The sequence below is a fragment of the Cotesia typhae genome, unplaced genomic scaffold, assembly GCF_013202065.1.
Source record: "Cotesia typhae breed Kobodo isofemale line unplaced genomic scaffold, CoteBio_Ctyphae contig_20, whole genome shotgun sequence".
Taxonomy (NCBI): Eukaryota; Metazoa; Arthropoda; class Insecta; order Hymenoptera; family Braconidae; genus Cotesia; species Cotesia typhae.
In genome coordinates this window covers 548,901-563,507 of record NW_027423725.1, presented here as the reverse complement: position 1 = coordinate 563,507, position 14,607 = coordinate 548,901, and the positions used below count along the sequence as shown (strand labels likewise).

The 14,607-nt window shown below is 33.3% G+C and overlaps 4 protein-coding genes and 1 long non-coding RNA gene across 6 annotated transcripts; 1 reads left to right on the top strand and 4 right to left on the bottom strand.

Annotated features, from left to right (window-relative positions):
• Positions 1-184: 184 nt before the first annotated feature.
• LOC141538400 (uncharacterized) lies at positions 185-1,442 on the bottom strand. Its single transcript, XM_074259836.1, has 4 exons — positions 911-1,442; positions 716-779; positions 573-641; positions 185-489 (listed from the first exon to the last, which is right to left on the bottom strand). Exons 2-4 carry the CDS (start codon positions 777-779, stop codon positions 266-268), a joined length of 357 nt encoding a protein of 118 aa, XP_074115937.1. The 5' UTR covers positions 911-1,442; the 3' UTR covers positions 185-265.
• A 754-nt stretch (positions 1,443-2,196) lies between these two features.
• LOC141538402 (uncharacterized) lies at positions 2,197-3,759 on the top strand. Its single transcript, XR_012481043.1, has 4 exons — positions 2,197-3,075; positions 3,171-3,337; positions 3,400-3,578; positions 3,634-3,759. It is a non-coding gene; the product is annotated as an uncharacterized LOC141538402 (long non-coding RNA).
• On the bottom strand, positions 3,082-3,942 carry LOC141538399 (uncharacterized). The gene is made up of 3 exons (XM_074259834.1): positions 3,829-3,942; positions 3,632-3,695; positions 3,082-3,557 (listed from the first exon to the last, which is right to left on the bottom strand). Exons 2-3 carry the CDS (start codon positions 3,693-3,695, stop codon positions 3,154-3,156), a joined length of 468 nt encoding a protein of 155 aa, XP_074115935.1. The 5' UTR covers positions 3,829-3,942; the 3' UTR covers positions 3,082-3,153.
• A 587-nt stretch (positions 3,943-4,529) lies between these two features.
• LOC141538401 (acidic mammalian chitinase-like) lies at positions 4,530-8,263 on the bottom strand. The gene is given in 3 exon segments (XM_074259837.1): positions 4,530-4,967; positions 5,836-6,500; positions 8,020-8,263. Coding segments are annotated over 3 exon segments (1,164 nt in total). The 5' UTR covers positions 8,081-8,263.
• A 2,363-nt stretch (positions 8,264-10,626) lies between these two features.
• Positions 10,627-12,673, bottom strand: LOC141538396 (chitinase-3-like protein 1). Of its 2 annotated transcripts, XM_074259831.1 has the most exons (4): positions 12,659-12,673; positions 11,819-12,541; positions 11,074-11,509; positions 10,627-10,971 (listed from the first exon to the last, which is right to left on the bottom strand). In XM_074259831.1, the coding sequence occupies exons 2-4, from the start codon at positions 12,539-12,541 to the stop codon at positions 10,724-10,726; spliced, it is 1,407 nt and encodes a 468-aa protein (XP_074115932.1). In that variant the 5' UTR covers positions 12,659-12,673; the 3' UTR covers positions 10,627-10,723. The 2 variants fall into 2 exon arrangements, with proteins under 2 accessions (XP_074115932.1, XP_074115931.1); XM_074259830.1 differs by lacking the exon at positions 12,659-12,673 and having other exon boundaries at positions 10,627-11,509.
• Positions 12,674-14,607: the final 1,934 nt, after the last annotated feature.

The following is a 14,607-nucleotide window of genomic DNA, read 5'->3' as shown; positions in this document are numbered from 1 at the left end:
ATTTCATTAAATATAATTACGTAAAGTTAAAAGCGAGCAAATTACATTAAATTAAATTTATAAAACTAATTTTTTTATTTTTAAATATTTCTTCAAAATTAAGAAGATATATTAATTAAATAAAAATTCTATATAATAATTAAATAGAGAAGAATAAAATTAATTGATGAAGCAATAAGTATGTATATATATTTCAGAGGGAGAATATCATTACAGAGCTCAGAATTTTTCATACAATAATAATAATAGTGATATTTTTTTTAAATTATTTTTTTTCCCATTCACAGCGGTCCGATTCTTCATCGTAGCAAGTATTATGAGGACAATTAAAGGAAACTTTTCTATATTTATTTTTTGTAATCATAGAGCATGAAAAGAAGCCACACTTTCCATTTGGAATATTTTTGTTATCTTCGGTACACTCGGAAGCTGAATCTGAATCATCTTCGCCGGCCGTGTTGATAGAAGCGCCGGAATTTCCGGCATCAGCTGCAACATATAAAAATGAAGGTTAGTTTTATAAATTAAATTAAACTTAATTATTATTAATTTAATTTCTTCTCAAGGATTACCATCAGCAGCAGTTTCGGCAGTATTACTTGGCTCCATGGATTTAGGAACGTCAACATCGACGAACTCGGCTTTGAAGTACAAAAATGAAGGTTAGTTTAATTAATTGAATTGAAGCTTATTACTTATTTAATAAATTACTTACAGTTATCATCGGAAGGGTAGGCCGCGGCCAAACAAAGAGTCGCCAGAAGAATAATGAAACGCATCTGGAATAAAAATACGATGATTAGTTAATCTATTTCTTCTTTCTAACCTAGTCAATTGAAACAAGGCGTTTTATTAAAAGTAACTAGTTTTTGGAATTTAACGACGGATAATAGCAAACAATTAAACTAACCTTGTTGCTCAGAAGTAACCTGCTGATTTGATAAATTCCCAGGGTGTTCCGCGTTATTTATACAACTCGCTATCATATTCGCGAGGATGGCGAAAACAAGATTTATTGATGATTGCAATAATCCACATATCGGTATTTATTCAATTAAATTTATTTCTTTTTACAATAAAATACTTAACTCCGTCGAAATTGATGACCGACAGATGATTTATTGGATTCGTTCATGTTGGTTAATAAATTAACTATTAAAGATTTGGAGATTAAAAAAATATTTATTTATTTAATTTGTTTTAGGCGAGTGAGAAAAATTAACAATCGGAACCGCAACAGAGGATCAAAAATTGTAACTTTGAGCAGAGAAGGCCTTTAAGGTTAAGATTGTTTCAAGGGTCAGTTGCAAAAGGGCGGCCATTGTTGTAATTGTTGCCAACCGAAAAGTATAAGTCGAGTGTAAACATATGACACGCGCAGGTGTGCAGCGTAAACATGTTTATGAATAATAGCAGTCAAATATTATAAAATAAATACAACAGGTGAGTGATTTAATTGCGTAAGTTTGTAATCTTATAAAAATATAGTTTTATAATGTCTTGATTTATTGTTTGAATCAATGTTAACCTACAAACGCGATAAAAGTATCGACATAATTTTGCAAATTAAAAACTGACGTACCCTTGTGGAAATAATTCTCTGAAAAAACTCTTGACAAGTCTTTATAACTCTGAATAAGACTTTTCGAAATTCTTCACATCCCTAACTAAGTGAAGGAAAGACTTAATAAGTCTTCAAAACTCTGCAATACTCTTCAAAAGTCAAATTTTCCCTGCAATTTCGGAATTTCTCAAAGAGTTATTAAGACTTGATAAGACTTGTTCAGTTTTACAGGAAAAGATGAAAATATTTCTTTTCAAAAAAATTACTTATCAGAATTAAATAAAACTATAAAAAAGAATTAATGAATGTTTTAAAAAAATTTTTTTTAAATAATATTTTCATCACGAAAATACTTTGATGGGCATCGAATCACTCATAGTTGAGCAAGTCAAAACATCAACAGCAAATGAAGTGCACTTGCTGTTGGAAACAGATATTACTCAAAGAGTAAATCAATCGGTATTTAATTTGGACTATCAAATATTAAAGTCAACTTTCTAGGTAGGAAAGAATTTTCTAACCACATGCCACCTATTAGAAACTAAGAACACTCAAAGATTCTAACTGTAAATTCGTAAACTAAAATATGTTAGGAATCAATTAATTCCAGCAGATAGCGTGTGGATAGAAAATTCTTTCCTACCTAGAAAGTTGACTTTAATATTTGATAGTCCAAATTAAATACCGATTGGATTTACTCTTTGAGTAGTATCTGTTTCCAACATCAAGTGCACTTCATTTGCTGTTGATGTTTTGACTTGCTCAACTATGAGTGATTCGATGCCCATCAAAGTATTTTCGTGATGAAAATATTATTTAAAAAAAATTTTTTTAAAACATGCATTACTTCTTTTTTATAGTTTTATTTAATTCTGATAAGTAATTTTTTTGAAAAGAAATATTTTCTTCTTTTCCTGTAAAACTGAACAAGTCTTATCAAGTCTTAATAACTCTTTGAGAAATTCCGAAATTGCAGGGAAAATTTGACTTTTGAAGAGTATTGCAGAGTTTTGAAGACTTATTAAGTCTTTCCTTTACTTAGTTAGGGATGTGAAGACTTTCGAAAAGTCTTATTCAGAGTTATAAAGACTTTTCAAGAGTTTTTTCAGAGAATTATTTCCACAAGGGTTTACAATGAATAAAAATAAATAAAGTGTATAATACTCTAAGAATTAATACAATAAGAAATAATAATAATAATCATAAAGATAATTATAATGTGAATAATAAAAATAATAATAATAATATGGTCTCTCTCACGCCAATTGCAGAATTGAAAAATTACAATAGTAAGCAAGACTCGAAATAACTAAACAAATACAGGCCTTAATTTTTAGTTTTTTATTGAAATATTTTTATAAGTTACAATACAATTTTTTTTTTTTTACATTCGGTACAACAAATAAGGTTAAGTTGGACATAACCAACAATACAAAGAATCTCATAACCTGAACAAAGATTCGCAATGAAAAGAGGAAATTAAAATCGATAGCAACCAAAATTATTAAAAAGTAATTATAATTTAAAAATTTCTTGAATAAAACTTAATTATTGTAAGCTTTTTCAGAAATTTAATTAATACTAATAAATCATTGAACTTTTTCAGGTATTTGACGGTTCAATTTACTCTTCCATTCGCAACGGTTATTTTCTTCATCGAAGCAAGTTTGATGAGGACACAGCTGACGATATAACTCATGGAAGTTGCCGTCGGAATCTTTGGAACACATAACATATCCGCAAGTTTTTGAATCTAGGACGTGTCCCTCTTTGGTACACAGATTAGTGGTTGGCTCTTTAGAAAGCTCATCATTGGTATCTTTTTTTTCACCTAGATCACCTTCAGGATTTTTTTCCTTGTCGTTTGACGACTCTTTATCTGCACCAACCTCAAGGCTTCCCGGCATTTCTTCTCCAGAATTACTATCAGCAACAGTTTCGGCAGTATTACTTGGATCCATGGGCTTAGGAACGTCAACATCGACGAACTCGGCTTTGAAGTACAAAAATGAAGGTTAGTTTAATTAATTCAATTGAAGCTTATTACTTATTTAATAAATTACTTACAGTTATCATCGGAAGGGTAGGCCGCGGCCAAACAAAGAGTCGCCAGAAGAATAATGAAACGCATCTGGAATAAAAATACGATGATTAGTTAATCTATTTCTTCTTTCTAACCTAGTCAATTGAAACAAGGCAAGTTTTATTAAAAGTAACTAGTTTTTGGAATTCAACGACGGATAATAGCAAACAATTAAACTAACCTTGTTGCTCAGAAGTAACCTGCTGATTTGATAAATTCCCAGGGTGTCCCGCGCTATTTATACAACTCGCTATCATATTCGCGAGCATGGCGAAAACAAGATTTATTGATGCTTGCAATAGTCCACATATCGGTATTTATTCAATTATATTTATTTCTTTTTACAATAAAATACTTAACTCCGTCGAAATTGATGACCGACAGATGATTTATTGGATTCGTTCATGTTGGTTGATAAATTAACTATTAAAGATTTGGAGATTAAAAAAATATTTATTTATTTAATTTGTTTTAGGCGAGTGAGAAAAATTAACAATCGGAACCGCAACAGAGGATCAAAAATTGTAACTTTGAGTAGAGAAGGCCTTTAAGGTTAAGATTGTTTCAAGGGTCAGTTGCAAAAGGGCGGCCATTGTTGTAATTGTTGCCAACCGAAAAGTATAAGTCGAGTGTAAACATATGACACGCGCAGGTGTGCAGCGTAAACATGTTTATGAATAATAGCAGTCAAATATTATAAAATAAATACAACATGTGAGTGATTTAATTGCGTAAGTTTGTAATCTTATAAAAATATAGTTTTATAATGTTTTGATTTATTGTTTGAATCAATGTTAACCTACAAACGTGATAAAAGTAGCGACATAATGTTACATATTAAAAAGTGACATATAAAAATTTATTTTTAGCCCGAAGAAATTCTTAACTTCGAAGAACAACATTGAGAGTTTTTATTAGCGGATAACTTTCTCCGCAGATGCCGTGGAAGTCATCAGTCTCTACACTCCAGATCATGGCGCCTCCCAAGCCCTTTTTCTTCGCAAACTGAGCCTTGGCTTTTATCGACTCGACATTGTCGAAGCTGATCCACTGATACCCTCTGTAGGCCCAGGGAACTTGTCTTTCTTCATCGAAGGAGACATTCCAGCCGCCATATTGATGTATCTCGCAGATTTCATTGTACCCGAGTATTCCTTCGGACTGAGTGTAGGGTCCAGGATCACCATATCCTGAAGTAACGGCTCCGATATTTTGTCTTTCGGGATTTACCAGTGTAAATGAGTGTCCGTAGGTTGGAACTCCGAGGATTAACTTCTCCCGAGGCGCGCCTTTGGATAACCAGTAGTTGACTGCTGCTTCCTGGATTTTATAAAATTGGTAAGTATATAAAAAAAAAAAATAAAAACAAATTATGGCTCCAAGTGTCTAATTTTCAGATATGACCATGGAAATTTTTTATCATGTTCGGGTCTGGAGAAATCCTAAGAAAACTACAAAAAAAAAAATTTTCCAAATTTTTTCTCGTCTTAAAAAAGGTCTACGGGCTTCAAAAAATTTTTTTCCATTGTTTCGCTGAAAAGCTTTTTTAGAAAATGTAATGCTCTTCAATTTGACATAATCAAAAAGCCTGTATGATGATTTTCCGCGGAGTTATCGTCAATCAACGCAAAAAAGTACTTTTTCACTTTGATAATCAATAACTCTGGAAATAATGATCGTATAGGAAATTGAAGGACGGTTTTGAAAACTATACGATATTCTCTATAAGATACCGTGAATAGCTTTTGTCAAAAAAATTTTTTTTTAATTGAAAACTTTAACTGAAAAAACGACAAAAATTCGCATGATTAAGGATATTTGAATAACTTGGCATAACTTTGGATAAAATGGATGAACAAAGGATATCGTCGGTAATTTTTCAACCTCCAAGTGTCCCCTAAAATTCCTGAAAAATTTAAAGCGCTGCGATTTTTTTTTCATAGTGCCCCGAAGCTTCAAATTCTTTGTTTTTGCAAAAATCACCATTATGAGCAATTTTTCGATTTTTATTTATTTCTTCAATGAAAAAAAATTTTTTTCTCAAAAATCAGTATTTTTCCAATAACAGAGATTAATTTTTCAAGAAATTAAAAAAAAAATTTTTTTTATTTTTTTTTTTGAGTTTTAGATATTTTTAGCCTTTATTTTTTTTAAAATCTAAAATGATTCATAAAAGCTAAATACTTACAGCTGTCAATTTTTGCAGGTCTTCAGAATCACCAGGAGCAGCAAACAAAGGAGCATTATGTCCAGTCTTGTGATCCCAGGACCCATGAAAGTCATACGCCATAAGATTAATAAAGTCCAGGTACTTACTAATCTCCACAATATCATAAGACTTAGCAGCTGAGGACTCAGCAGCCGCGACAGCAGCACTCAGTATCAATCCTTCCTCATCAAATTTCGGTCTCATTACTTTCAGGAGCTCCACAAAATTCTGAACATCCCTGGGTTGACCACCGCGCTGATTAGGGTACTCCCAGTCCAGGTCAAACCCATCAAAGCCCCACTTCTTGACAAACGCGACTGCGTTATCAGCGAAGCGCTCTCTGGATTCAGGATTGCTCGCCATTAATGAATACTTTCTCGATCCTTCTTTCCACCCGCCAATTGCTACCAGAGTTTTCAAAGCAGGGTTCTTCAGTTTCAATTTATTGAACCTTCTGAACCCGTCCTTGCCGTAGTTTGAAGGTAAGTCTTGCCATGGATCCAGAACTCTGATGCTGGTGCCTTTTAATCCCACGAATGTGTAGACCAAGTGAGTGCATAGGTGAGGGTTTATGTTTTCTATGCTAAATCTTCCGTTACCCGGGCGGTAAACTGACCAGCTGCCGAAGTAACACACAATTTTTCCTTAAAATAATTATCTATATTATTAAGAGAATAAAAAATTTTGTACAAGGCCGTACAAAAAAATTTTTTCGAGAAACAACGTATTTTTATTTTAAATACATGAAAATGATAAAAAAATTTTTTAATTAAATAAAAAAATTATCACAAATTTCAAATTTCAAAAAATTTTAATCAAAGTTAATTTCAAATTAAAAAAAAAAATATATATATATATAATTATTTACTGTTTCAAACTTACTTTCGGCGGCGCAGGCCATCAAAAACGCCAAGGCAATTAAAACTCGCATCTTTGGATGTTAAATTAAAATTATAATGGTTTCATCAACCGCGGGATTCTTATAAAATCTGTTATCACCGATTTTACGCATAATAGATAGGTAGTGATAAAAATTATAGTTGCTAGAATATAATATATAACAGAATATCTAATCAAATTTAGGTGATAAGTACATTAGACTTTTTGATAACATTTTATACACTCGGATTTTTTTTTTATGGCTTTTTAATCTCATTTATTCGCCGGTGGTTTATTTTTTCAAAGGTCATTAGCAACAATTATGCATGTTTATTGGGAATATTTTTCATTAGAAATAAAACTACATACAATTAGTGAATATATCATTCTGTTGTATTTCAGTAAATAAGCTACAAGGCTATTAATCTAATTCAAACAGATTAAATTCAGGATTTGTAATTGCGATCAAAGCTACAGATCATGGATACTAGATCGAAGCAAGTGCCCAAGCCGCAACGCATGAAGTACTTTTTGTACTTTCCATTTCCAAGGGGCTGACAGGCGATGTAACCACAGGACGCTGGATCTGGCATGTTTCCAGGGTGACGACATCTGATCTTATGGTTATTTTTTTTTGTAGGTGGACTTGTGGTGGTTGGAGGTGATTCTGTTGTAGAAGTAGATTCATCATCATCATCATCATCATCATCAGGAAGACTTGAAGTTGTTTTAACATCATCTTCATTGTTATTAATATCATCATCATCATTAGAAATATTTGTTGTAACATCATCTTCATTGTTATTAATATCATCATCATCAGGAAGACTTGAAATTGTTGTAACATCATCTTCTTTTTCATTAATATCATCATTAGGAAGACTTGAAATTGTTGTAACATCATCTTCATCAGAACCATTATCTCCATCTGAATTAATTATTTTATCATCACCGTCAGAAGAATCTTTGTTCTTATCTTCACTAAAATCTAAATTAGTTGAATTTTCACCATCTTTATCATTATCATCTTCATTAATTTGCTTCTCGACTTTATCAGCATCTACATCACCTGAATTAACGAGATCTATAGGCCCATCATATGTTTCTTCATTATCATCATCACTCATTGTAATATCACCTCTTTTAATAGAAACATTCGTTGTTTCTTCATTTTCTCCAACAACCCCACTGTCGAAAGAAGCTAAAACCAAACAATAGAAAAAATCCAATTAATTTTACAAACAATATAAATTATAATAATCACTCAATAAATTAATTACTTACATTCTTCAAGTGAGTAAGCCGCAGCCAAACAAAGAGATGCTAGAACAATGAAGAAACGCATCTGGAACAAAAAAAATCATCAATTTTTATTATTATTGTTATTATTTAATTAATTAATTGATTTACCTTTTTCTTCAGAAGTTACTCGCAGATGTGATGAATCCCTTCGGAACACCATTCTATTTATGAGGCTCTATCATCACTGCATCGATAGTAAAAATTATTTATTGGCTGTTATCATACACAAGGTGCTAACATTTGTTCTATCAAATTTATTTCAATTGATTATCAAATGATTAATAGAATCAAATGTGGGATTTTCTATAAAATTTTAAATATTTGCGTCACCTGAATTATTTATAAACTTTGAATTATTTCTTAAACTCAAATTTAAATACAAATAAATTAGAATTTCTACACAATAATTTTTTGGCTATAATTTATTTGTTAAAAAATTTTTTTAAATTATTAAATATCTGCTAAATTAATTCGCAATTATTTTTTACTTAAGTTTTAAATAAAATAAATATTTCATAAAAAAATTCCCAAAAGCGCTAAATTAATTTCTTCAAGCGTCAAGAAAAAATTCTATATGTCAAAATTAAAAAAAAAAATATTTATTAAAAATATATTGTAGTGAAAAAATTTTCAAAACCAGTCAGCTGCTTTCATGTAAATTAATTTAGTAGATATTTTATAATTTTTTTAAAAAATAAATTATGACAAAAAAAATTAGCATGGAAAAAGTTTTAAAAATTAAAAATCTAATTTTTTTAAAATAATTATTTTGGCACAAATTTATTTGTTAAAAAAAATTAAAAATAAGTCAAGTGACTGCTAACTTTAATGAAAATTAAATTAGCCGACATTTAAAAATTTTTATAATTTATTTTATTGAAAAATAATTTTTAAAAAATTAAAAAATTTTAAATAAATTTTAGAAAATTTTAAAAATTATACGTGCAATTAAAAAAAAATTTTTTTTTCGTATAAATTTTAATTAATAAAAAAAATCAAAAATTTTTGACTGTCGGAAAAATTAATTTTCATGCTTTTCATGTTGTTTTCTGCAAGACTCAAAATAACTAAACAAATACAGGCCTTAATTTTTAGTTTTTTATTGAAATATTTTTATAAGTTACAATACAATTTTTTTTTTTTTACATTCGGTACAACAAATAAGGTTAAGTTGGACATAACCAACAATACAAAGAATCTCATAACCTGAACAAAGATTCGCAATGAAAAGAGGAAATTAAAATCGATAGCAACCAAAATTATTAAAAAGTAATTATAATTTAAAAATTTCTTGAATAAAATTTAATTATTGTAAGCTTTTTCAGAAATTTAATTAATACTAATAAATCATTGAACTTTTTCAGGTATTTGACGGTTCAATTTACTCTTCCATTCGCAACGGTTATTTTCTTCATCGAAGCAAGTTTGATGAGGACACAGCTGACGATGTAACTCATGGAAGTTGCCGTCGGAATCTTTGGAACACATAACATATCCGCAAGTTTTTGAATCTAGGACGTGTCCCTCTTTGGTACACAGATTAGTGGTCATAATAGGTTCTTCAGGATACTCATCATAGGTCTCTTCTTTTTCACCTAGATCACCATCTTCAGGAATACTTTCCTCGTCGTTTGAGGAGTCTTCGACCTCTGAGCCATTACTACCTTCTTCTGCACCATCCTCAACAGTTTCCGGCATTTCTTCTCCAGGATTACCATCAGCAACAACTTCGTCAGTATCACTCGACTCCATGAACATAGGAACATCAACATCGACGAACCCAGCTTTGAAGTACAAAAATGAAGGTTAGTTTCATTACTTGAATTGAAGCTTATTGCTTATTTAATAAATTACTTATAGTTATCAGCGGAAGGGTAGGCCGCGGCCAAACAAAGAGTCGCCAGAAGAATAATGAAACGCATCTGGAATAAAAATATGATGATTAGTTAATCTATTTCTTCTTTCTAACCTAGTCAATTGAAACAAGGCAAGTTTTATTAAAAGTAACTAGTTTTTAGAATTTAACGACGAATAATTAGCAAACAATTAACTGATCTTGTTGCTCAAAAGTAACCTGCTGATGTGATAAATTCCCAGGGTGTCTCGCGCTATCTATTCAACTCGCTATCATAGTCGCTAGGATAGCGACAACAAGATTTATTGATGATTGCAATAATCCACATATCGGTATTTATTCAATTAAATTTATTTCTTCTTACAATAAAATACTTAACTCCGTCGAAATTGATGACCGACAGATGATTTATTGGATTCGTTCATGTTGGTTGATAAATTAACTATTAAAGATTTGGAGGTTAAAAAAATATTGATTTATTTAATTTGTTTTAGGCGAGTGAGAAAAATTAACAATCGGAACCGCAACAGAGGATCAAAAATTGTAACTTTGAGCAGAGAAGGCCTTTAAGGTTAAGATTGTTTCAAGGGTCAGTTGCAGAAGGGCAGCCATTGTTGTGATTGTTACCAACCGAAAAGTGTAAGTCGAGTGTAAACATATGACACGCGCAGGTGTGCGGCGTAAACATGTTTATGAATAATAGCAGTCAAATATTATATTATAAATACAACAGGTGAGTGTGATAAGATAAATTATATTTTCAAGGCTTACAGAGTTACTACGTCAACTATTACGTTAAATAAATAGCACTAAATTTCAAGTTCATAATAATTATATTTTTCTATTGTTTCTTTTCCAGTTGCAAATCTTGAGTTCTGGATCAAAGCAGAGAGTAGCTGGACATGGCATTGGAAACTCGTCATAACCTCCTTGGTCATTTAAGGCGCACTTTATGAATCCGCAAGATTTTGGATCACTAACTATACCTGCTCTCTTGCACTGGCCACTGGGAGTCGGCGAAGGAGTTATTGGAGATCCATTTTCTGGAGTCCAGGGCTCTTCTTCGGTGTTTTCAGTTTCTGGAACATTGGTTCCTGTAGAGCCATTTGAAACAGTAATTCCTTTGGAACCGTCTGGAACCGTAGTTCCTGTAGAAGCTCCCTCTTCGGTAACTTTCTTACCATCGCGGAAAACAGCATAGAGAGTTGTAATCAGTGGATATTTTTTTCCACAGGTGCCGCGGAAGTCGTCAGTCTCGATACTCCAGACCATGGCGCCACCTAGGCCCATTTTTTTGGCAAACAGAGCCTTGGCTTTTATCGACTCTACATTGTCGAACCCGACCCACTGGTTCTCTTTGTGGGCCCAGGGAGCTTTCCTTTCTCTGTCGAAGTAGACGTTCCAGCCACCTTCTTTCAGCGCCTTACAAATTTCGTTGTACCCCAGCATTCCTGCCTCCCGGGTGTAGGGCCCAGCGGTTCCAGGCCCTGAAGAAGCGGCGCCGATTCCATTGTCGCTGGGGTCTGAAAGAGTAAATGCGCGACCGTAGGTTGGAACTCCGAGGATTAGTTTCTCTTTTGGAGCGCCTTTGGATAACCAGTATTTCACTGCTGCTTCCTGAAAATTCATAAGTTGGTTAATGTTTGCAATTTTTAATATTTTTTTTTTTTGTTTATAATTTTTTTAATTTATAAAAAACTGACATTTGTCAATTTTTTGGATTTTTATTACTTAATTTCTATAAAAAAATTTTATTTCTAGAAATTAAAAAAAATTACAAGTGCAAACTTTTTAAAAGTAAGTAATTGTTTTTTACAATTGATTTTTTATAAAAATAAAAAAAATTTTTAAATGTCTTCTGATCATAAAATTAAACTTTTATTACCTAAACTTATTTTTCAGATAAAATTAGAATAAAATACTCACAGAATTCATTTTCCGTGCACCATAAGAATCACTAGAAGCGGCATGTAAAGGCGCATTGAGTCCCGTTCTGGGCTCCCAGGACCCATGAAAATCGTAGGCCATCAAATTAATAAAGTCCAGGTGTTTACTTATCTTAGCAATATCATAAGACTGCGAAGCTGAAGATTCCGCAGCAGCAACGGCAGCAGAAAATAACAACCCTTGACTGTGTAATTTCTTCCCCAGGACTTTAACAAGCTCGACGAAGTTTTTAACGTCGTTCGGCGAGCCATCTCGCTGGGCCGGGTACTCCCAGTCCAGGTCGAACCCATCGAAGCCCCACTTCTTGACAAACGCGACTGCGTTATCAGCGAAGCGCTCTCTGGATTCAGGATTGCTCGCCATTAATGAATACTTTCTCGATCCTTCTTTCCACCCGCCAATTGCTACCAGAGTTTTCAAAGCAGGGTTCTTCAGTTTCAATTTATTGAACCTTCTGAACCCGTCCTTGCCGTAGTCATTGGGGGTGTCTTGCCACGGGTCCAGGATTTTTACATCGCTGCCATCTAATCCCACGAAGGTGTAGATCAAATGTGTGCAAAGGTGAGGGTCTATGTTCTCTACCTCGAATTTTCCGCTGTCCGGCCGGTAGACTGACCAGCTACCCCAGTAGCAGACTATCTTCCCTTCTTCTGCAGCGCAAGCCGCCAGGTAAAGTGCAGAAATTATTGCAAGTACACGCATCTAAGAAAAATTTTAAATAATTATTTAAAAATTTTAATTTTTAAAATAATAATTAAGAATTAAAAAATAATGATAAAGCCCTTTTGGCTTTGCAGTGCCAATAAGTGAAGAAAGTACCTTTAAAGTATTGTTCACACTGAAGAAGCTCTTGGTAATGATTAATCAGAGTTATCACCTCGTATTTATACAATTCGCTATCTTGTAACGCGCATTAACATGAACGATAAATAATAATAAAATTGTTCATTAATGGCTTGTTAATAATTCGAGTATTTACACTTGTAAATCACTCATATTAAATAATAGTTGATCGGTAAATGTTGCATAAACGCGGATTATTAACCCGGAATAATTTTTATTAATAACTCTAAGGTGTATGATGGGATATTTTATGTTGTGTGGTTGTTCGCGACGGGTTTATCGATCTGTGTGATTATCTACTAGATTTTATTTTAGATAACGGTGAAGTATTGACTAATTTATTGGTTTATATCAAGATTATAGATCATTTCAAGAGTATCTTTATGACTGTGAATTATTGTTATGTTTTTAAGGGTTATTTATTTATTCAGGTTTTTTTTTGGATACTGTTGAAGATATTTTTTTTTTAAATGTGATATTTTTAGATTTAATTTAGGAAGAATTTTTTTTAAGTATTTTACTGAAAAAATTTTCTTTTAATTTGAAGATTATTTTTAATGTAATATTGTCTCAGAGATCATTATTATTATTATTATTATTATTATTATTATTATTATTTTGTTATTAAATGCTCAGGGGGGTTATCCCCGGAGTCCGATTCTCCGAGGGCCCAGCCTGAGCTCCGTCCGTTACTGCTGGACCACTCCGCACAACAAGGCGGTTAGTGATCACAGCAGGCCAAAGTCATTTCCCTTAAGAGACGGAGAGAACCAAGTAAAACAGCCTTCTGCATCCTAACTGCCAAGAACTCAGCTTTTGATGAGCAAGCTGGAACTTTGGCAAGTGAGGATACAAAAGACTGCTTCATCCCTCCTAGGACGCCAACAATCAGGACGACAAGCTTGACACGGTAACCTGGGTAAAGTTTACCAATTTCAAACAGGAGATCCTGATATATTTGTCTTTTGTGCTCTTCTTTGGCTGAGATGTTGTATTCAGCCGGGGCCGAGAACTCAATGACATAAATGTCACGAGTGGCCTTGTCGAAGAGCACAATATCAGGTTTGTTGTGATCTATCCGCCGGGTTGTTGCAAATGGCATGTTCCAATAAATTTTGCAACTGTCATTCTCAACAACCTGGGGAATATCTCCTGGCAAATAAGGCAGCACTGGTGTCACGTCAATACCGTAGCAATGACGAAGATAGTAGTACAGTACTCTCAGGGCAGCATTGTGACGCTGGATATATGCACCTCTCGCCAGCACTGGACATGCCGACAAAAGGTGCATAAGCGTCTCCGGATGTTGTCTACACCTCCTACAGGACGTGTCCGGAAGCTGCACCTGGAGCACCTTGCTACGGTACTCAAGAGTGTTAATGACACCATCTTGGCAGGCAAATATGAACCCTTCAGTCTCGGACATCAGGCCCGCTGACTTTAAGAAGGAAAACGTCAGCTGGATGGACAAGCCATGATCACGCACGTGTTTAAAGAACACGCTGTGCATGGACTTGTCCATCAGTTCGCCAAGGAGTAGTTTTTCCTCGGCGTTCCTGATGACGCTCTTAAATTCCTCCTTTCGGAGTTCCATAAGAGCGTTTATTTCTCCAAGACCAAGGGTTCTTGCCGCATATATTGCTGCCTTATACAAGAATGACCCCTTATGCGCATTTTCATGTTTATGTACAATTTGCATAAGAAAGTCATCCTCGTCTGCAGTGAAATTGACAACTTCGTGAGTTAAACCCAGGACCAAACGGTCGTGAAGCCGCTCCAAACTCTGCAAACCTCTCCCACCGATGGACCGGGAGAGGTATAATCTGGCGACTGATGAATTGGGGTGCATGCTCCGATTCATATTAATGATCTTACGGGTTTTGATGTCGAGATCTCGTAAATCCTTTCGGGTCCATTTCAGGACA